Genomic DNA, 22,682 nt, shown 5'->3' with positions numbered 1-22,682 from the left:
TGAAAGATGTGGAAACCAACACAACACTGAGGACAATGTTGTCAAACAAGTCTATCTTTGAGATCTATAACAACGTAGGCTATATTGACATGCGACACAATGTCCTACAATATGTAGTGGGGGGCTTCACACCTCTCAGCTGAGGGGTGTGGAACTGAAAACCCTTGAAGACCACTCGGTCTAGTAGTGTAGTGTGAGCAGACCGTTATCTAACATCTAACAATATAATTCATAATTAAAGGGACATTTCACCACTGGAAGAAACTGCAGTCACTCAATGTCAATAGTATTTGTAGCACAATTTGATGTTTGCACCCTATGGCCAGAAGAATAATGTAGTCTGTGTTTTTTTTGTTTTTTTTTTAATATTTAAAATATCTAAAAGCACATTATTGCACACATTTAAAAAAAAAGGTCTTGAACATCATTACAATAAGATCTGGTTGCAAAAGGGGTGAAGCGGCCCTTTATTAAGGCAATGTCTGTCTGAAGACTCTGTGGCTGCACCAATAGCTCTCAATTTCCACACATACATTGACCATTGCATTATGGAGGGCATAACAATCAAGGACCTTTGTAAATCTCACACATTTTAATTTAACTACTAAAAAAACAAAAACGTTTTTCAAAGGCAAAGAGGTTTAGGGATAAGTTTAGGGATAAGGGGTTTAGCGTTAGTGGTGAGGAAAATGGAGCCCATATAGTCTCTCTTCCATTGCCGGGTAGGACACCTGTATTTTATTATTATTATTTGATGATCATATATTTTTTGCAGAATTTGTACACACACACAGAGTTACAGACCTGCCAAGAGTCCATTTGGAACCCCCTGGAACCGTTAATAAATCAGGAGGAGGTATAGTGGAGGCCTGCATGCCAGAAAGCGAGACAGACAAAAGTAGAACGAAAGAACACAGAACGAAATAGAAGCGCATAAAAGAACAAAAGTGCCCTGGCCCTTACAATCGAGCGTTGGTCAGTGAATCGTGAAGTACCGCAGTCCTCCAACCAACCTCCTCATATACCCTCTCCAACCCAACCAGCCAGCCAGCCAAACGCCTCCCGGCGTTGAAATGCAATTAGCATTTCCTTCCCAACCGACCGGCTATACACGCGATGAAGTAATGTGCCCCCCCCCCCCCCATTCTAAATTGGGGGCCCTCCTTTTAGCTCCCCAGAGAGGAGGAGGAGGCTGTGTGTAGTGGAGGAACACATCCCCATGTTTTTTTTTTTAATCCCCTGAAAGTACTCCCTCTTCTGTCCGCCCCGGATCATTGTTGTGTCATACCAGGCTAATCAGTCAAACGGGACCACCGCTCAGCGCAGGGCCGAGACACGGGGGCAACTCGCCCTCATGGCTGGCCTGGCCCGCCCGCCCGCCCGCTCACTCAGTCACTTTGGTGGCATCTGCTCAACTGGAACTGGTCTCCCTTTTTTATTCCTGTATCCCTTTCTTTTCCCACCATTTCCCCCAAAGAAGACGGGGGGGAAAATAAATAAAATAAATAAAATAAATAAAATAAATAAAATAAATAAAATAAATAAAATAAATAAAATAAATAAAATAAATAAAATAAATAAAATAAATAAAATAAATAAAATAAATAAAATAAATAAAATAAATAAAATAAATAAAATAAATAAAATAAATAAAATAAATAAAATAAATAAAATAAATAAAATAAATAAAATAAATAAATAAATAAATAAAATAATGTTTGAGGGACGTGAGATGCCATTGGGTGCAGCTTAACTCATAAAGGCCTGACGTCGAAATAAAAAAAGAAAAAAAAAGTTTTCTAAAATCATGACACTTTTCGGAAAGATTTGAGGCAACATTTTTCAACGATTTTTCGATTTATAACAATGGTATAATTTGTAACACCAAAAGGGGTTCCCGCGCTCAAAATGGGTTAAGAAGCACCAGACCACAGCCTCGTGGACAATACCTCGGGGAACCTCCCCCCCGCCCCCCCCCCCCCCCCCCCCCCCCCACACACACACACACACACATACACACACACAGTTGGACACTTTGATTGGCAGCCTCTCACCCCCGGCTGGCAGCATACACGACTAGCCTGACTTGAAACGGTATCGTCTTAACAAATGGCTCCAAGGGGCTGATCTCATGCATTTTTCTCTCTTCCCCCACCCCTCGCCACTTCTTAAAAGAGGTTTTTCATTCATGCGTTGTTTTGTATTTTCCCTTCATGATGTGGACTGACATCATTTTGTCTACCATTCAGCTCTTTGCCCACACTTGTTTTCCCTTAACAAGACGACCCCCTTGTTGTATACTAATGCTAGGTTTTCTCTTTTTCAACCACAAAACAAATAGAAAACTGTTTTTGAGAGTATAGCTTTCCCAAAATGGGATCCCATCACCCCCATCATCCCATCAATCTAGTGGTTTTCCAGAAGTTTTGTCAGATTTAATGATGTATGTTTTAGCTCCTATACTCACTTATTAAGTCTTTTAACCCATTTAGACCCGAGTTAAAAACATTCACTTTGAAAGAATATATATTCAAAGATTTGCGCCACATTTTTTACGATTTCTTTTTCAAAAATAGCAGACCTACAAGCTCGTAGTATAGATGAGCCTGTGTAGATCTGTTATTTTTCAATAGCTAAGTTATAACGTAATGTTTAACCCATTCTGAACGGGAACCCATATTGGCGTTGGCACCATGTTATGCTTTAGCTATTGAAAGATAGCAGACCTAGCTCGTAGCGCGCCACCGAGTGGCGTGCTACGAGCTTGTATGTCTTGCTATTTTTGAAAAATCGAAGAACGACTGACATTTTTTTAGAATCTGATCTCGGGTCAGAATGGGTTCATCAGACCAGTGTGTGTGTGTCCAGTGGAAACCTCGTTTGAATCTGATCTCAGGTCAGAATGGGTAATTTTCTCCTCCCAGACGACGACATGGTGGCGAGAGGCATCATCCGGCTGGATCTAAAAATACCGGCGGGTGGAGAAGGAGCTAAAACGGGAGTTTGCAATTATGGGGCTGGCGAGTTTGACCCAGCATGGCGGTACATACAGTCACCCGCAGCCACGCCAGGGGGCTGAGAGCGGACCGTGTGGGTGGTACACTGTACCCAGTGGTGTTCTCTGGCAGCACATTCCTATTTTAGTTTTATAGTCGTTGTCTCTTGAATATAGTTTTCTCTTAGTTTTTAGTCACATTTTAGTCACCTGGAATGTTCTAGTGTTTTAGTCTAGTTTTAGTCGACTAAATGTCATACGATTTCAGTCGACTAAATCTACGGTTGATTTTAGTCGACTAAATCTACGGTTGATTTTAGTCGACTAAAATGTGTTTTGAGTCTTGACAGGCCTTGATGTCGTCGTAATGACATATTTTTACACTTTGGGTTTGCATGCTGAAAATAGCAGATCTGCAATTTGCGCGACGCGTTGTGAGATTGTATAGATCTGCTATATTTCCAGCATGCAACCCAGCATAAAACTGGATCTCTTGTCCACTATAGTCCCTTCCTAACATTTTAGTCTAGTTTTTTATTTGTTTGACGAAATTGTCAGTATATTTAGTCTCAGTCTTAGTCATCGTAGATTCGTTTTTATTTCGTTTTTATTTATAGTTTTAGCCAGTGAAAAAAGGTGGTCGACGAACATTTCTCGTCTTAGTTTTAGCCGACGAAAACGACACTGTACAGAACTGTACACTACCCAGTGGTGTAAAGTACATTTAGTCTGTACTGAACCCGAGTAAACTTTCGAGGCATTTCTAATTCCCACATTTTCAGTCGTTTTAACAACACGTCCCACTTCATCTAAGATCCAAAATATTGGATATACTTTCACTCCACCACGATGCATATATAAAGTGAGAGGCGGATGGCGTGAGTTTAATGTAGTTCATCATTGTTTAACGCAATCGGAAACGACTTTTCTGTTTTGGATGTATGGGCTGTCGAGTAGTTTATTTTCTCCTGCATTACGGGGTATATGATGACGATGTCTCTATTATTCGAAGACTTAACAGTCACTACAGTTAACAGATTTTTGAAAATGGCAGATCTGCAAGCTCACAATGTGTAATACTTTCTACTGTATACATCGCAGCATTGATCCTTTTTACTCAAGTAAATGATTTTCCCACGACACGGCCCGCCAGGGGTGGTGGCCCCGCGCGGGAAGCAGAGCTGGAGCTGTGACGGGAGAACAAACCCTTAACCCATTCTGACCTGAGATCAGATTCTGAACATGTCTTCTACATCCTGACAGTTTTACCATTCTGACCTGAGATCAGATTCTGAACACGTCTTCTACATCCTGACAGTTTTACCATTCTGACCTGAGATCAGATTCTGAACATGTCTTCTACATCCTGACAGTTTTACCATTCTGACCTGAGATCAGATTCTGAACACGTCTTCTACATCCTGACAGTTTTACCATTCTGACCTGAGATCAGATTCTGAACATGTCTTCTACATCCTGACAGTTTTACCATTCTGACCTGAGATCAGATTCTGAACATGTCTTCTACATCCTGACAGTTTTACCATTCTGACCTGAGATCAGATTCTGAACATGTCTTCTACATCCTGACAGTTTTACCATTCTGACCTGAGATCAGATTCTGAACATGTCTTCTACATCCTGACAGTTTTACCATTCTGACCTGAGATCAGATTCTAAAAAAAATGTCTTCTACGTCAGTCGCTCTTCCATTTTTCAAAAATCGCAGACCTACAAGCTCGTAGCGCGCCACTCTGTGGCGCGCTATGAGCTTGTAGATCTGCTATTTTCCAATAGCCAAAGCATAACACAGTGCCGACACCAAAAGGGGTTCCCGCCCAGAATGGGTTAAAGATGCAGCATGCTCCGGTTTGGTTCCCTGGCGTCAAAGCACACGCACATACCCAAAACTGTTGAAATGACGTGGGTTTGATTATGGGTACACCTCCACATTAACTTATTGATTTCTCATTCATTTTTCGCATGTTCCTTTGCTCGGGGGTTATTTAAAGCTGTACTATGTATAACTTCCCTCTTATTGCCCGTATTTGAACCCGGTTTCATGCACTGTAGTGCTGATTTATTGTCTTTTTTTTCTTTTTACCATTGAGCTCGTATAGAGAGCCTGCCTGCTTGCTCAGTGGATGCATTCAGGTCAAAATGTGTGTCGTGTCTATAGGTGAACTTTGACAGGAAAAGACCCGCGCTCACCGTATAGAAAATAGAAGTGAAACTCCTTAGACTGAGACTTAAGAAAATATTTTCTCATATAAGTCTCTATTTTCTATACGGTGAGCAAAGTCTTTTTCTGTCAAAGTTTCCCTTATGTTTTTGAGACCACCGTAGTCAAGTTTGAAAGAGAAAAAAAAGGACGAAGTAAGGCGCAGCAGTTTTCTCAGTGTTTCAGTGTCTATAGGTGAGACATGACCTTTGACACAATCTAAATGTCTTGCAGTAGAAGAGCAGGGAGCCCAATGTACTGTATGACTTATATGTTGTGTAGTTCTACCATGTAGATTGGAGAACATTACATTGTATATATACCGGTATATATTTTTCTTTAATTCTTTTTTTTATCCCACGATTTTGTAACCCATTTTTCACCCCTGTGTCAATCATCTACTGTGACCTGGGCTCTACACACCCTCCGCCAACCTGGGGAGAGCAACGGACTTAACTCATGCTCCCTTCATGCTTGAGTGTCCAAGTTGCAAGGTGCAACTCTAGCTACTACTATTCGGACAATCTCCGTTGTTTTTTTTCTCTTCATATTTGAGTCCAAACTCTTTCTTGACCACCATGCACTTTCATTTTCCGCCGTTGTGTTTGCTATACGTACGCATGCAGACATATCGGTATAGTCTTCAACAGGCTAATGATCTGCCATAATTATGATGTCATAGATAGAGACACAGCGTCGCGATAGATTGATGCGCAGTGGAGCCACCGCTGCTTCCGTACCACTCCCTAATACCAGTGGTTCTCTGAAAGAAAAAAAGGAGGAAACCTTTTATTTTTTGGTTAAAAATGTGTGCTCTAAAATATTCTATTCAAAGATGTGCACACATTTTCACAACTTGGAGAAAAAAAAATGTCCTTATACCCGTTCGAATATATGAACACCACACACACACACACGCTCGCGCGACCCGTCGTTGCAAAGACGCAGAAGCAATGTGTGTGCAGACGTTTGCGTCATCGCGGTCAGTACAGAAGAGTCCATGGGTCGGTTTTATTTAGAGGTGAAATGGAACAATGTAGAGAGACGTAGGCATCCAAAAACATACGGCTGTGAGTGTCCAGCGGCCCGCCTCAGAATCCGATAGGCAATCAATTTACAATTTAGGCATTTGGCAGACGCTCTTGATCCAGAGCGACAACAAAAAGCATGCCATACATCATACATTATATCAAAAGGGGTTGTCATGAATCATGTATAAACTAAGAACGTAACAGTGGAGTATATCTATGTCAACTATACATACTAATATACTATACTATATTATATATTATACAATATACATGTGTACTATAAAGTGCTATGACTACATAGTAATGCAAAATGCGTTTTTTAGTGAAGGTACCTCCAGCTTCCCTGCGTTGGCTGATCGTTGGCAATGCCCTGAATTACATGATGGTCGATGGCTAAGACACACACACACACACACACACACACACACACACACACACACACACACTGCCACAATGTAAAAGCATCCAGTGTTAATATTGCTCCAAGAGTATACAACTGTGCGGGTCCATTTTTGGTTCCATTTGAACCCTGTCTTGGTGAAGTCACATTTGTAACCTCGTGACTCTCTGAGAATGTTGGGGTCCGTTTATAGTTGCTTCCACTCTTGGAGTTGGATTAAGAACACTGAGTAATGTGGTTCCATTTGGAACCACATGGAGTTAATGTAGTTAAACACACGTTTGTCTGAATGACGGTCTGTTTGTAAACCTGTCTGACATAAAGACAGTATAATACTTTAAGGCCGCCTTTATTCTGTCTGCAAGCTTGACCTTAGCACACACGCATGCGCGCGCGCACACACACACACACACACACACACACACACACACACACACACTGTGATATTATCAGATGGTAATGACAGAGCAGTCTGGCTGTGGCCAGACTGACTCCAGATCAGCCTCCTCAGAGAAGTATGATTGATGAATAGGAGCCCACAGTAGGCCTCTTGTCTGTGTGTGTGTGTGTGTGTGTGTGTGTGTGTGTGTGTGTGTGCGCGTGTGCGCGCACGCGCGCTCATATGTTTGTTTGTTTTTGTGTGTGTGCGCGCGTGTCTGTGTAAGTCTAGTGTGCTCATAATGTTTGTGTGTGTGTAAGAAAGCGAGACTGTGTGGGCTCGCGCAACTACTAGATGTCACCGCGAACTCATCACTAAGGGCGTCTTGAAATCGGGGGAAGCCTGAGAGCTGAGACGGGAAGTGAGGCCGCATGGGAAAGCCCTTGATTAGAACCTGCAGAACCACAGCACAGAACCCCTCAGGGCCACACTGATGTCCCACACATGGGAGTCTATATACAGTGCAGAACCCCTCAGGGCCACACTGATGTCCCTCACATGGGAGTCTATACAGTGTAGAACCCCTCAGGGCCACACTGATGTCCCTCACATGGGAGTCTATACAGTGCAGAACCCCTCAGGGCCACACTGATGTCCCTCACATGGGAGTCTATACAGTGTAGAACCCCTCAGGGCCACACTGATGTCCCTCACATGGGAGTCTATACAGTGTAGAACCCCTCAGGGCCACACTGATGTCCCTCACATGGGAGTCTATACAGTGTAGAACCCCTCAGGGCCACACTGATGTCCCTCACATGGGAGTCTATACAGTGCAGAACCCCTCAGGGCCACACTGATGTCCCTCACATGGGAGTCTATACAGTGCAGAACCCCTCAGGGCCAGACTGATGTCCCTCACATGGGAGTCTATACAGTGCAGAACCCCTCAGGGCCACACTGATGTCCCTCACATGGAGTCTATACAGTGCAGAACCCCTCAGGGCCACACTGATGTCCCTCACATGGGAGTCTATACAGTGCAGAACCCCTCAGGGCCACACTGATGTCCCTCACATGGGAGTCTATACAGTGCAGAACCCCTCAGGGCCACACTGATGTCCCTCACATGGAGTCTATACAGTGCAGAACCCCTCAGGGCCACACTGATGTCCCTCACATGGGAGTCTATACAGTGCAGAACCCCTCAGGGCCACACTGATGTCCCTCACATGGGAGTCTATACAGTGCAGAACCCCTCAGGGCCACACTGATGTCCCTCACATGGGAGTCTATACAGTGCAGAACCCCTCAGGGCCACACTGATGTCCCTCACATGGGAGTCTATACAGTGCAGAACCCCTCAGGGCCACACTGATGTCCCTCAGATGGGAGTCTATACAGTGCAGAACCCCTCAGGGCCACACTGATGTCCCACACATGGGAGTCTATACAGTGCAGAACCCCTCAGGGCCACACTGATGTCCCTCACATGGGAGTCTATACAGTGCAGAACCCCTCAGGGCCACACTGATGTCCCACACATGGGAGTCTATACAGTGCAGAGTGGACACACATGGGGGTCTGTGCTGCTACTGCACAGCACCACTCCCTTCAGACTGGGTCTGATCTTTTCCCTTCTCCAAACAATATTTACACATTTCTATCTGTATTAACACGAGGACTGAGGACACTGGCTTCCATTATAGCAACTGTCGAGGAATATAAAGCCCTGTTTCTATTATAGCTTTAACCCATTCTGACCTGAGATCAGATTCTAAAAATGTCTTCTATATACATCCCGACAGCTTTCTGAAAAAGCCATGTTTCCGTGTCAGTCGTTCTTCGATCTTTCAAAAATGGCAGACCTATACAAGCTCGTAGCGGCGCCACGAGCTTGTAGTCGTCCTTTACCGCACCGTTCTTGAGTATATCTACTTAATTACTTTACACCGCCGCGTGTGCTTTACTCATCATCGGCAGCATCACATGACTGACCACAGATGCCATGTGGCGTCCTACACGGCGCGCACGCACGCACACACACGCGCGCACACGTGCGCACTGCGTTCCTGTACGCTGCTGACGGTGAAGTCTTGAAGGCTGGGGGTGAATAATTGATGCCGTGGAGATTACATCACCGCGTCAGTCAGGAGAAACCCTAGAGGCCTCGGGGCTGGGCCCTGCGGCACACCCGACACCTCTGCCTGGGGTCATCCAATGTAACTGTGTGTGTGTGTGTGCGTGCGTGCGCGAGCATTGTATTCACTTGTGAGTATGTGTGTGTTAAGAGAGTGCATGTTGGATAATGAGATGTGTGCGCGCGCGAGCATGCATTTGTATAGTATGCATGTACTGCTGTATGTGTGACTGAAGTGTGTGTGTGTGTGTGTGTGTGTGTGCGTGCGTGTGTGAGAAGTGTGCCAGGGTCTCAGTTTCGCTAAAGCCTCTCCAGTAAGCAGGCTGTCAACCAGCCTGCTGTCATGGTGGGTTGACAGGTGACAGAGAGGTCAGGGGTCAAACCACCAGCACCCAGCACCACCGCTGGCCTTATCAGCGTTCTATCCCCGCTATCAGACTCCCCTGCACAGCTCACATGACTCTCCATCCATCACTCTCTCACACACACACACACACACACACACACACGCACACACACACACACACACACGTGCGCGCGCGCACGTACACGCACGAGCGTGCGCACACACGGAAGAGGATAGTTCGTCTTTCCCAGAGTATAGTTGAGATAAATGGGGTTGTGACAGAAAGAGAGCACTCTGACCCAGGGCAGGTGTGTGTGGGTGTGTGTGTGTGTGTGTGTGTGTGCATGTAATGCACATTGTAAAGTGACTTGGTAAAAGCGCTAAAGTATATATATATATATATATATATATATTATATATAAATAAAACCATGGCAGACGCTGAAAGGCTATAACGCAGTAAGCCTGAGGGCTTGTATGCAATTCAACAAGACATGTAAGACATAAGCCTATATACATTACAATGCTGTGCAAGAAAGGAGCAGTATAAAAAAAGTCCAGAAAAAACATTTTGACCCGAGGACGATTCCACAAAATGTCTTCTAAACCCTATACACGGTTTTCTGAAAAACCTATTTTTCTACGTCGGTGTCCGTGTCAAACGACCCCACACATTATGTGTAAAAATGGGTCCCCGCCCGCCCCAGTATGGGTTAGGGGCTGTTCCACATTTTTGATGGCATATAGGTATAGCGGGTATATAGAATGTGACAGACTTATCGGTCCCTGTACTGCTGCCCGCGGCCCGCTGGCACAGTTGGCACTGCAGGCAGAACCAACGCAGAACCTTCCAGAACCACGCCATGCCACCCATAGCAGCATCTGCCTCGCATCTGACCCGCTTTGAAGGCGGCTCAGTGTCTGGGTCACTGAATGTCTAAAGGAACACCCCTCTCTCTGTCTCTCTCTCTCTGTGTGTGTGTGTGTGTGTGTGTGTGTGTGTGTGTGTGTGTGTGTGTGTGTGTGTGTGTGTGTGTGTGTGTGTGTGTGTGTGTGTGTGTGTGTGTGTGTGTGTGTGTGTGTGTGTGTGTGTGTGTGTGTGTGTGTGTGTGTGTGTGTGTGTGTGTGTGTGTGTGTGTGTGCGTGCGTGCGCGATGGGAGGCATGCCGGCTACCATGGCTCTGAAAAGATTGCTTCGTCGAATCCTTAAGTGGTCTTGAGTGGTGTCTTTTTTTTTTTCTTTATTTCTTTCTGCAAATCAATCGTTAAACGGCCACAGAGGTCCTTTATAGGACTTCTATAGATTTATTTACTCCCTTGAAGAATTAAAAACAAAAAAAAAACAGAAACCAAACCCTCTGCCGAAAGTTTTTTTCCTTTCTGTGTAGACTTCAAAGGGAGACCAGTTAGGCCTTTTTTTTTTTGCCTGAGAGTAAATGAGTTAGATTTTAGTCCTTTTTTTTTTTTTAGAGACAGGGAGACATGTGAAACAGGCTGCTGATTCAGGAGCTGCCGAAGCAGGTGGTCGCACCGTTCTATAATGGGTCTCGTCTCTTTTCACTAACATGTCGTGTTTTCTTAGCGTACTACTAGTGGCACACAAACATAGCCGAGTATGGCTGAATCTGAATCCTGAAAAGTAACAGTTTTGGACACATGAGCTTTCCATTACAGTAGAGTATTTATTTGTACACCCATGGTGTGTGTGTGTGTGTGTGTGTGTGGTAGTCGGACACCTCGCCTGCCGGTTAACAGGAAGCCCTGCCTGAGGCGTATACTTTTAGGTCTCATAAGTGGTAACTTATCCGTTTGTAACTCTTGACGGTGAGAGTGTGTACACAACATGTAACCCAGCGGCATTTCCGTTTGTACAGTTTACACACACACGCGCGCACACACACACACACACACACACACACACACACACACACACACGCACTTGCGTTCACGTCTTTGTCCTGGGACACTTATCACCCCCTCACTCCCCCCCTGCCTCCCCGCTGTCCAGCCCCGGCTGTACCCACAAGATCCTAATCCACTTTTGATGGATTTCACAGCACTCTGTTGCCACGCACACACGCGCGCACACCTGCAGTCTACGCATGCAAACGGTATACAATCACCCTCACAACATGCTCGCACGCGTGTATCGTCAGTGATGGTCAGGCTGTGCTGTGTTAAATCCAGGTCGGACAGATTTGACTGATCATTGTTTGGACTGTGAAGCACCCACCGATATGCCCCCAGAATAAACCCTCCTCCAGATTGATCTAACAGCCCACGGTGGAACATATGAAAAACGGGATGTTTTTAATGGCCAAGTTTCCTAAAATCAAGTCTTTCTTTTTTCTTTTTCTTTTTTGCCCCCATTAGTGAAAAATAGAGAAGCACAATGACCTCATCACTGCCCCGAGTCGTTGCTATATATGCTGTCGGGGCAGGAACCTCTTATCTCCTTTACTCTATATAGCATGTTGTGTGTTCTGTAGGCCTACTTTTGAACCCTACTTTCTAACCCCATGGAACATATGAGGTTTCCACCCCGACAGAGAGACGGTTATGCTTTTAGCCTCGGATTTATACTTTGACCGTTATAGTCACTTGCCAGTGTCTCATACACACACACGCACACACACGCACACACACGCACGCGCGCACACACACACACACACACACACACACACACACACACAAAAAGCTCGTCTCGCCGAGCTTGTATAGGTCCGCTATTTTCAGCGTGACGGTGTTGCGCACGAAGTGTAGCAAACCCCCTTTTTTCCCCCAACTTTGTAATTTTAAGCTAATTTGTGTTGAGAGAGAGAGAGAGAGAGAGAGAGAGAGAGAGAGAGAGAGGCAAGGGCCTTATTTGTGCATCCATCCATCCATCCATCCATCCAGTTACAGGCAGAGCTGAGTGGTTCACATCAGGATGGGGGGGGGGGGGGGGGGGGGGCAGTGTGGCCACAGCTTAGCATTAAGGAGGACCCACCCACTTGTCGTGCTGTGCTGTTTGTTGTGCCACGAGTAACCATGGCAACTGTCTTAATGCGGGCTCCCTGCTTCAGCTCCCGGGATTTAGCATGGGTGAGAGAGCAGAACGCATGGAGGACAGAGGAGGGGAGGGGAGGAGAGGAGGGGGGGAGTTGAGGGGAGAGGAGAGGAGAGGGGAGGGGAGGGGAGGGGAGGGGAGGGGAGGGGAGGGGAGAGGAGAGGAGAGGGGAGGGGAGGGGAGAGGGGGGAGAGGAGAGGGTCAGACAGTTGGATGGAAGAGCAGATGAAATACAATAGAGGTGAAAAATAGCAGATCATAGCTCGTGTCTGCTATTTTTGAAAAATCTAAGAACGACTGACACGGAAACATCATGGCTTTTTTCCCAGAAAACATGCCATTTTCAAACACATGCTGTATACCTTAATTTGAACGGTGAGATTTACGACAGAGGGACACGTGAAATGCGCGCGGTCACAGAAAGTGTGGATTTTGGCCGCGCTCCTCACGGTCATGACAACGATGAGGACAATAACATGGCCGTCGGGAGGGTGGAATAACGCCGTCGTTCCACACAGTCGTTCCCACCACCACCACCACCACCACCACGGTCCTGTCCAGACCCTCCATCCCGTCCTCCAGGCCACAGCCTGACTGCACACTTTTCGTTAATCCGTGTGTGTGTGTGTGTGTGTGTGTGTGTGTGTGTGTGTGTGTGTGTGTGTGTGTGTGTGTGTGCTCGCTGGTCTGGGCACTCGACCGGGGTCGCTGTGTGGGCGCTTTACAAGCCTTAACCCATTCTGACCTGAGATCAGATTCATACGAGGTTTCCACTGGACACACACTGGTCTGATGAACCCATTCTGACCTGAGATCAGATTCTAAAAATGTCAGTCGTTCTTCGATTTTTCAAAAATAGCAGACCTACAAGCTCGTAGCGCGCCACTCGGTGGCGCGCTGTGAGCTTGTAGATCTGCTATTTTTCAATAGCTAAAGCACGACATGAGGCTACCACCAAAATGGGTTCATGTTCAGAATGGGTTAACCAAAATGGACCGTGAGGGAGGGGTCCATTTGGTTTCCACATGTCCAACACACTGTCGGCGTTGGAACCAACGGTCTTATCGTGGCCTTTCTTACTAAACAAATAAGGCCACCGTTTAGTCGGGGTGGTGTTGCAGTCTATTGTTGTTGCTGTATAACTCGCACGTCGCCAGCTCTCTCTTCTTGTAAGATTCAAATACTCACGGAGATCGGATAATTCGGTTGCATCAAAACATTTATTTCTCCGTCACACATGAATTAAACTTGTATTCAAATAAAACAAAAAGAGCCTGCGTGAGCGCGGTCAGCAAACTGTGACGCTTCCCCCGTCTGTGTGTGACATTCCATCTCCCAGCCAGGGAGTCATCACCCGTCTGTCGTCAGGTGCACCTGCACCTAACGTTATCCTTTCTCAAAACCTCCATTCAGCACGTCTAATTCATAGCATAATTATAATAATTAAATAACCACAAAAAATGTGTTTGTTTAACTGTATGTAATGTGTTTTATTTTTTTCCCGTTTTGTCATTATTTATTTATTTTTGGTTCTGTACTTATTATTGTCAAAACATTTCGTGATAAGATTTTGTTTGTATTTGTGCTGCCATGGGGATGTGTGTGTGTGGGGGGGGGGGTATGTCAATTGTTTTGAATATACTTCTTTGTACTGTAAAGAAAATGAATAAACATATGTTTTAAAAAATAATAATAATAATAATAACCACAAAAACATACAGTTCATAAAGCAGGCAATAATAAATCGGAATAAACACACAAAAAAATCACGAATAGAAAATGGCTCAAACGGGTCTATAGTCAAATTGTCTATAACATTGCATATATACACCAACACCATGCGTTCTTCAGTATAGTTGCATATATACACCAACACCATGCGTTCTTCAGTATAGTTGCATATATACACCAACACCATGCGTTCTTCAGTATAGTTGCATATATACACCAACACCATGCGTTCTTCAGTATAGTTGCGATCGTTTTTCCTTTGCCATGATATGTCCCTCCATCCACTGACTATACCATGCATGTCCACTTGTCTCCTCTCCTCTATATACCAACAGGAATGCCCGCCCCCCCTGTCCTCCTGCTAGCCGGGTTGATTCTGGCCGTGTCCGTCCTCCCTCATGGCTCCAGGTCCGAGGAGGCCCTGCTGCGGTTCCTGGGGCAGACCCACTTTGTGGTGAACGAGAGCAGCAGGACCGTGGTTCGGCTGCTGGTGGAGAGAGTGGGGGACCCCGTCAACGTGACGGCCCTGGTTCTGGTGAGCGCTGGTGGTGGTGGGGTTTTTTTGTTTTTGTTTTGTTTTGTTTTGTTTTTCCTTGTGATATTGACAGCACATTTTGATTTTGTTTTAGTCATAGTCTTTCGACTAAATCTACATTTGATTTTGTCGACTAAAGTGTATTTTTTTACGGGCCTTGATGGCGTAGTGTAAACGGCAGATTTTACATTTGGTTGCATGCTGAAAATAGCCAATCTATAGTATAAGCTCAACGCGCTGTGAGTGTGTTATTTTCGGAGCGCAATTGCAACCCGAGCACAACTAAACATTGAACGATCTCTCCTCCACTATAGTCCCTCCCCTAACATGTTTGGTTTTTAATTGTCGACGACATTCTCGGTATATTCACTCGTTTTTAATTTAGTTGTGGTCAGTGGAAAAAAGTTAGTCGACGGAACATTTTCCGTCGTATATATAGTTTTAGTCGAAAGAAATCAACATTGCTGGCGAGAAGAACACGACGGGACTTCGAAAAATCGAATGCACAATGAGAGCCTCACTCATGGAGGGGGGCTTCTTCTGCCCGCGGGTGAGAATTCTGGGTCAGAATGTGGTGGTTGTTTTTTTGGTCTCGTGGTTTAACCCATTCTGAACGGGAACCCATTTTGGTGTTCAGCATCATGTTATGCTTTAGCTATTGAAAAATAGCAGATCTACAAGCTCGTAGCGCGCCACCGAGTGGCGCGCTACGAGCTTGTAGGTCTGCTATTTTTGAAAAATCGAAGAACGACTGACATTTTTTTAATCTGATCTCAGGTCAGAATGGGTTAATCAGACCAGTGTGTGTCCAGTGGAAACCTCGTATGAATCTGATCTCAGGTCAGAATGGGTTAAGGATTGGGTAACTTTCTGTCACACTCGTTCGAAAAAGGCGGTTGTGCACATCAACAATGGGTTTTCTGCAGTGCAGCGCTATGGACCCAACATCCATTGTACATCTCAAAACCAGGAATGTAATGCTTCCGGTCTCTGTCGGCTGGACAAGATACCTTTTTTTTATTGGCACACACCGATAAAGAACACTTACCGTTTCGGCTATAGGAGCCTTCATCATCAGAGCCTTCATCAGAGCCTTCATCAGAGCCTTCACATCAGAGAGATTCAACACATTTTTATACAACAGTTAACCACTTTCAACCAGCTGGCTTCCCTGGTTTGGGCAAGACATTGATTAGAGTGTTATAGGTGAAGAATTTTCCATAAATCTGTGAGCTATAGTAGATTGACTATTTTTTTGCTATTCGTCGCATATGACAAAACTATTTAACAATTAAACCCTATATATGCAATACATACTTTGTTAACCGGACTTAACTATACACCGAACTTTACACCAAATCTCTTCAGCAAAAGAATTTGCCGATTTACAACGCGTTGTGAGGACGTTGTAGATTGGGCTATTTTAGAGGGCATGCGCATGCATGAAGTGAATGGCAGATCCAGTGGCAAAGTGAGTGACAAAGGGAATTTAACCCATTCTGACCTGAGATCAGATTAATACGAGGTTTCCACTGGACACACACTGGTCTGATTAACCCATTCTGACCTGAGATCAGATTCTAAAAATGTCAGTCGTTCTTCGATTTTTCAAAAATAGCAGACCTACAAGCTCGTAGCGCGCCACTCGGTGGCGCGCTACGAGCTTGTAGATCTGCTATTTTTCAATAGCAGATCTCGATAACATGATGCCAACACCAAAATGGGTTCCCGTTCAGAATGGGTTAATGTTGTTTAACCCTGTGAGACCCAGCGTTGCTTTTCGGTAACATTTCTATTATTATTTTATTATATTACTTATTATTTTTTTTTTCTGTTCTTTTTTTCACCTAAACGTCATCAGTGATGTTCATTGGCAATGCCATTCCAATGCCATTGGTCATGATATTTGCATATGAATACCCCCCACAGAGGGGTTCAAAGAGGCCAGGGTTTCTCGCGCTTGCTATATTATAGGAGCAATATGGTGACACCAGGCATGCAGGCACCCTGGCCCACACATCCACCATTTGAAAGCAGGGGAGAGAAGAGCGTCTCTGGTGCCAGTCAGACTGCTGCTCTCCGCTGGGGGGGAGGAGGAGGAGGAGGAGGAGGAGGAGGAGGAGGAGGAGGGGGAGGGGGGGGGGAGCAGGAGGAGGAGGGGGGGGGGAGGGGTGACCTTATAACTGTGACAGCCAGCAGTGGTGCCATCATCAAAGACTCCACAGTGGCTGCGTCTGCAGAAGCTGTTTCCCCCCCACATCACAACATGGGTTCTGGTTCAACTCCCTCCACGGTGGTGGAAGAGATACTTCAACTTTAGTACAAGTGGCAGTATACGCTGCTGTCCCGCCTCCATATTCTAACTTTTTTGAGGGGTTTTTTTTTCTCCCCTGTGAATTAACGCCCCTACTTGATCATACTATCGTGTCACACAGAAGCATCAAAAGTAGCAGATCTGCAAGCACGATATGCGACACAAAGCGACACGTTTTGAACTTGTAGATCTGCGACTGTTGACATTTTTTTTTTTTTTTTTTTAACAGTTTGGGACTTTTCCACCTGACTGAGACGAATACGTGCAGTGTAGAAATTATCTTTTAACAATTTAACGCTGCGCATTCAAAAGGCATACAAAAGTACTGGCATCAGACCTTTACGACACGTTGTGAGCCTGTGCGATCAGCTGTTTTTGAATAGCCAAAGTATAGATTTAGCGCTTGTAGGTTTTGCATTAGCAATCTACATTTTTGCTGCATGAATAAAATGTGATTTTGTCCAATCTGTATGGTAGAGTGTGTTAATACAATATAACATAATATAATATGTTAATACATGTACACTTGAGGTGGTTGTATTTAGTCCCCCTGCTCTTCTATTGAGACATTTAGATCATGTCAAAGGTCATATCTCGCCTACCTGACATGAATTTTGACCCGCCGGTCAATATCCAATTTATCCCCTGAGCAAGCAGGCATAGGCTCCATTTGCTCACGGTTAGCGCCTCTAAAAAAAATCAAAACATGACACCCCCTAGGCTCCCCCTACTGGTACTAATAAGTCATATACTCGTGCTCAATGACCACTGCTACATATAGATATGCCACTGCTACATAGATGCCTAAAGTGCCGCCAAGCTCGTAGCGCGCCACTCGGTGGCGCGCTACGAGCTTGTAGATCTGCAATTTTTTTCCAATAGCTATAAATTATAACATAATGTTTAAAACACCCAAAGGGGTTCCCGCCCCAAAAGGGGTTAATGATGATTCGATGAACATTGTGTGTGTGTGTGTGTGTGTGTGTGTGTGTGTGTGTGTGTGTGTGTGTGTGTGTGCAGTTGGAGGGCGACGACACCGGAGACTTTGAGGCCACCACGGCCGCTGCCTTCCTGCTGTCGTCCGAGGCCAGCAAGACCATCTTCATCGCCGTGAGAGACGACGACGTCCCTGAGGCCGACGAGACCTTCACCTTCAGCCTTAAACTACAGGTACCCGTGTGTGTGTGTGTGTGTGTGTGTGTTAGGGCATTCACTTCTAGTCATTTTTACTAGTTGGCTAGTTGCCTATAGTTTACTAGTCGACTATTTTGATTTGGACGAAACCTGTTGCAATAAGTTGTGACAGCATGCAGGGTTCGAAGCCACAACCTTCCGCATTATTAAAGCTCTAACCGCTACCCTATAGGGCCCGGAGACTAAAAGCATAATATCACCACATGGCTAGGGAGGGATTCCATCTCTCCTTAGATTCTCCCATGCCTTAGAGAGACCCACAGATTCAAATCCTGGGTGTTACGTTTCGTGTAGTGTGTGTGCTTTGGTGCGTGTGTGTGTTTGTGTGTGTGCATGGGTGTGTCTTTGCACATGTTTGATTTCCCATTGTGGTCTTCTGTGTGGTGTGAGCATGTGTTGCTGAATACCCGCCTGCCTCACGCGGACTCACACAAACATGTCCCTCAAGCTATATAACATAACGCCACTTTTTGTGGGTTTTTTTTTTTTAAATAAATGAACGCTCCTCCTTCATCATACTACAGCGTCACACCAAATCGCATCCAAATTAGCAGATCCACAAGCTTGTATAGATCTGCTTTATAGTTTTGCTATATATTTGCCTTTGAAATCGTGAAAAGTAACAGTTTGCGACATACGAGGATTCCACTTGGCGGCACTGAGGGGAAATCCGCAGGCGCCAAAGACGGTACAGCAGTTAAAAAATGAATTACAGGGCAAGAAAGAGGAGAAGAAAAAAAAGGGTATACCCTCTGTCCTCTGCTCTCTTCTCCCCTGCTGTCTGGAACTCCAGAGACCCACCAACTCGGTGCCACAACGTTGTACTGTTCTAATTGTTAAACCTTAACCCCCCGGAGCCTTTTTCAAACCCTTTTCAAAGCCTCCCCGGGAGGGGGCTTTCATATAGGCTGTGTACGGCCCCTTTGATGTGTGCTATATATGGTGGGTTCCAACTCAGGGGCTGTGCTTGGGGTGGGACGACCACGTGGGCTGTGTTCGTTCCTCTCATGTCTTCTTTAAGTTCTTTGAGGTTTATCAAAGAGGTTCGCCGCCGGTAAGACACCTTCTGTCGAAGCCCAAACCGTCTTTGACAGCCTTTCGCCACACAAGTCAAACACACTGCGTTATATTGTCTCTGGGATCCCACACTGACTTCCAGGGACGCGTCCGTCCGTTGTGTGGACCTGCGTCCCACGTCTTCCAACCATTTGTGACTGAGGGACTGCCATTGGATTTTTTTTTTCTTTTTGTTTTTTCATGCCCTGAAAGCAGGGAATCGTAGCTTCAAATTGACATGGTGGTTGTTCGGTTTGACCCACCCGTTTTGGAGATATGGCTCATAGAGTGATGTCTTGCAGAGAAACGGCGAGTTGGGAAAACAGACTTGAAAGGTTCACTTCTGTGGTCTCTAACATTACACCTAGCTATATGTTTAGGCGTTTATTTCATATTTACATGTCGATTTCAGCTCTGACACTTATTTCAGACATGTTCTAGTATGTGAAGAGTCTGCCTGTGCTATTAACTCATTTTGAAAAAAAAAACAACGTAAAAAAACGTTTTTCTCCTCTGGTGAAAAGCTGGAATTTGCGCAATGGCAGTCTCTCAGTCAAATCTGGTCACATTTTGAGCTCCACCACCATGGAGAATCCTTATAGGATGCTACTGTTGTATTCACAACTTTTTAAATAGAGACAATACAATTGGCTCTCTGTGCATAACTGTAGTCCCGGGTTTCCAGGAGGTTTCGGTTCCGGTTTATCTCCCCTATGAGTTTAATTTGATTGGCTCGGCAGCAGATTGAAAACGGGGACTATCCCTATAAGCACATCCCCGTGCTGGATCTAGTGCAAAAAATAGCAGACCTACAAGGCGCGCTATGAGCTTGTAGATCTGCTGTTTTTCCATAGCGCACTGGTTCCCAAACCTTTTCATGTCAAGGACCCCCAAATTGACAATAATTAGCCCCGCGGACCCCCCATTTGAAAAGATATGCCATGGACCCCCCCCCCCCCCCCCCCATGAGAGAAGATTGGTATGGCTCTAGCAGTGATTCTCAACCCGTTTAATTTCAAGGACCCCCCAGTTTGACATGCATTAGTCTACGGACCCCCCCCCCCCCCCCATTTAATGGCATTTCTACTCTGGGACCCCCGATTTTAAACTGTAAAATCAATGTTATTTTAACTCTGAGAGTGTTTCAAATGGAACCAAATAAAAACGGGCCTGTTTTTTGTCAGGTTTCACCTGACAAAAAAAAAAGCTTCATAAATAAACTTAACTTGACATAAAGCTATCATTTGACTTTCCCAAAGAAACTACTACCAAACCCATTCCTGGCCAAACTGTAAGGTGCAAAGGCAGTGTCATGTTTTTATTTTTATTTTATTGATGGCATGTGGGTATTTTTTTTACAATGTTTGTCCCTCTAGGAGAGTGTCTGTGTCAGAGTCTGTCTTTCTGCAGCTAATCTCATCTCGCAAACCCCTGGGTATCATAGTAACGCATGATGTCATACATGTAGATGACCGACATCATGGCCACATTGTATGTATGTATATGTATATTGTAGCGACCACTTCTTCCCAAATAATTATGCAAAGAATTTTACGTAGCAGTCAAGTAGCGCTATAAGATACTGGCTGAGCTCTGGCAGGAACTGTGTGACATGTTTCCAACTCCAAAACAAAAACCAGAGAACGTCTTGCTGTTAAGGCGATTCATCACCACACAAAAACAAATAATTAAGGTCCAGAAATGTTGTACTGAAACGTATTCACTCACACACACTGAAACTCCATTCATCTAAGTCTTAGATGAATGGGCCAATAGGCTATAGTGTGTAGGCCATACACTCGCGAACAATAGGTTTAAAATACAATGCATACACCAAAACATAATACATATATACAATATAATAGGAATACACACATGATTTCCCTTTTTGAAACTGGGCTAACTTTGTCAGAGAAGGAGGAGCCTTGATTTACAATGTATGTTAAAGGAATGGCCCATTTAGCACCATGGCGCCGGGATGCCTTACACCTAGAGGCTATCTCCATGGTTATCGTTTAGCCTTTAGCTGTCACCTCGTGATTGATTGCTTATAGGCTTTAAGCTTCCGGGATAAAGACCACTTTAACCGTGTATCCACTTCAGCATATCGGCGAGAGAGAGAGAGAGAGAGAGAGAGAGAGAGAGATTTTGAACAACTTTATAATTTCAATGAAGAATGTGGGTTCTTAATTTAATGTAACCAAAATGGATCCACATTATATAGGTTTTTCTTAATGTTTTGATTTATGAAGTGAGAACGGATGTTTTGTTGTCACCATGCAGTCCACAGTTGGTATGTGATCGAGAGAGAGAGAGAGAGAGGGCCAGATGACACAGAGAGAGAGAGAGAGAGGGCCAGATGACACAGAGAGAGAGAGAGAGGGCCAGATGACACAGAGAGAGAGAGAGAGAGAGGGCCAGATGACACAGAGAGAGAGAGAGAGAGAGAGAGAGGGCCAGATGACACAGAGAGAGAGAGAGAGAGAGAGAGGGCCAGATGACACAGAGAGAGAGAGAGGGCCAGATGACACAGAGAGAGAGAGAGAGAGAGAGAGAGGGCCAGATGACACAGAGAGAGAGAGAGAGAGAGAGAGAGAGAGGGCCAGATGACAGAGAGAGAGAGAGATGGCCAGATGACACAGAGAGAGAGAGAGAGAGAGAGGGCCAGATGACACAGAGAGAGAGCCAGATGACAGAGAGAGAGAGAGAGGGCCAGATGACACAGAGAGAGAGAGAGAGAGAGGGCCAGATGACAGAGAGAGAGAGAGAGGGCCAGATGACACAGAGAGAGAGAGAGAGGGCCAGATGACAGAGAGAGAGAGAGAGGGCCAGATGACACAGAGAGAGAGAGAGAGAGGGCCAGATGACACAGAGAGAGAGAGAGAGAGGGCCAGATGACAGAGAGAGAGAGAGAGGGCCAGATGACAGAGAGAGAGAGAGAGAGAGCCAGATGACACTCAGTTGGACAGAGAGAGAGAGAGAGAGAGAGGGAGGGCCATATGACACAGAGAGAGAGAGAGAGGGGGAGGGCCAGATGACACTCATTTGGCCTCGACTGTTTACCCCACAAAGATGAGACAAAGCTGGGGCCAAACGTTGGCCTATATCGTCTTACTGGAAGTCTGCCTGGAGCGGTGACAGAGGGGTCACCGCTCAAACCACAGGTGACAGAGTTCCCTAATTGGCCTTGCAAGGCTGACGTCACGGTATAGGCTGTCACGCTTACCGGCGTGATTGTGATGGCCTACCAGCCCTACATAATTATCAGATCTGCATCAAGTGTATATGAAGT

The 22,682-nt window shown here is 45.3% G+C and overlaps 1 protein-coding gene across 1 annotated transcript in view; it reads left to right on the top strand.

The window, feature by feature from the left end:
* adgrv1 (adhesion G protein-coupled receptor V1) overlaps positions 1–22,682 on the top strand; it is a 306,098-nt gene that overhangs the window by 14,982 nt on the left and 268,434 nt on the right. The window contains 2 exon segments of the mRNA XM_080765672.1: positions 14,627–14,826; positions 18,161–18,310. Of these exon segments, the coding sequence (XP_080621798.1) occupies positions 14,629–14,826; positions 18,161–18,310 (348 nt within the window). The 5' untranslated portion in view covers positions 14,627–14,628.

Source organism: Protomyctophum bolini, assembly GCF_963924005.1.
Source record: "Protomyctophum bolini genome assembly, chromosome: 6".
Classification (NCBI taxonomy): domain Eukaryota; kingdom Metazoa; phylum Chordata; class Actinopteri; order Myctophiformes; family Myctophidae; genus Protomyctophum; species Protomyctophum bolini.
Note: the sequence above shows the minus strand (reverse complement) of the source record. Positions and strands in the feature narration are given on the sequence as shown.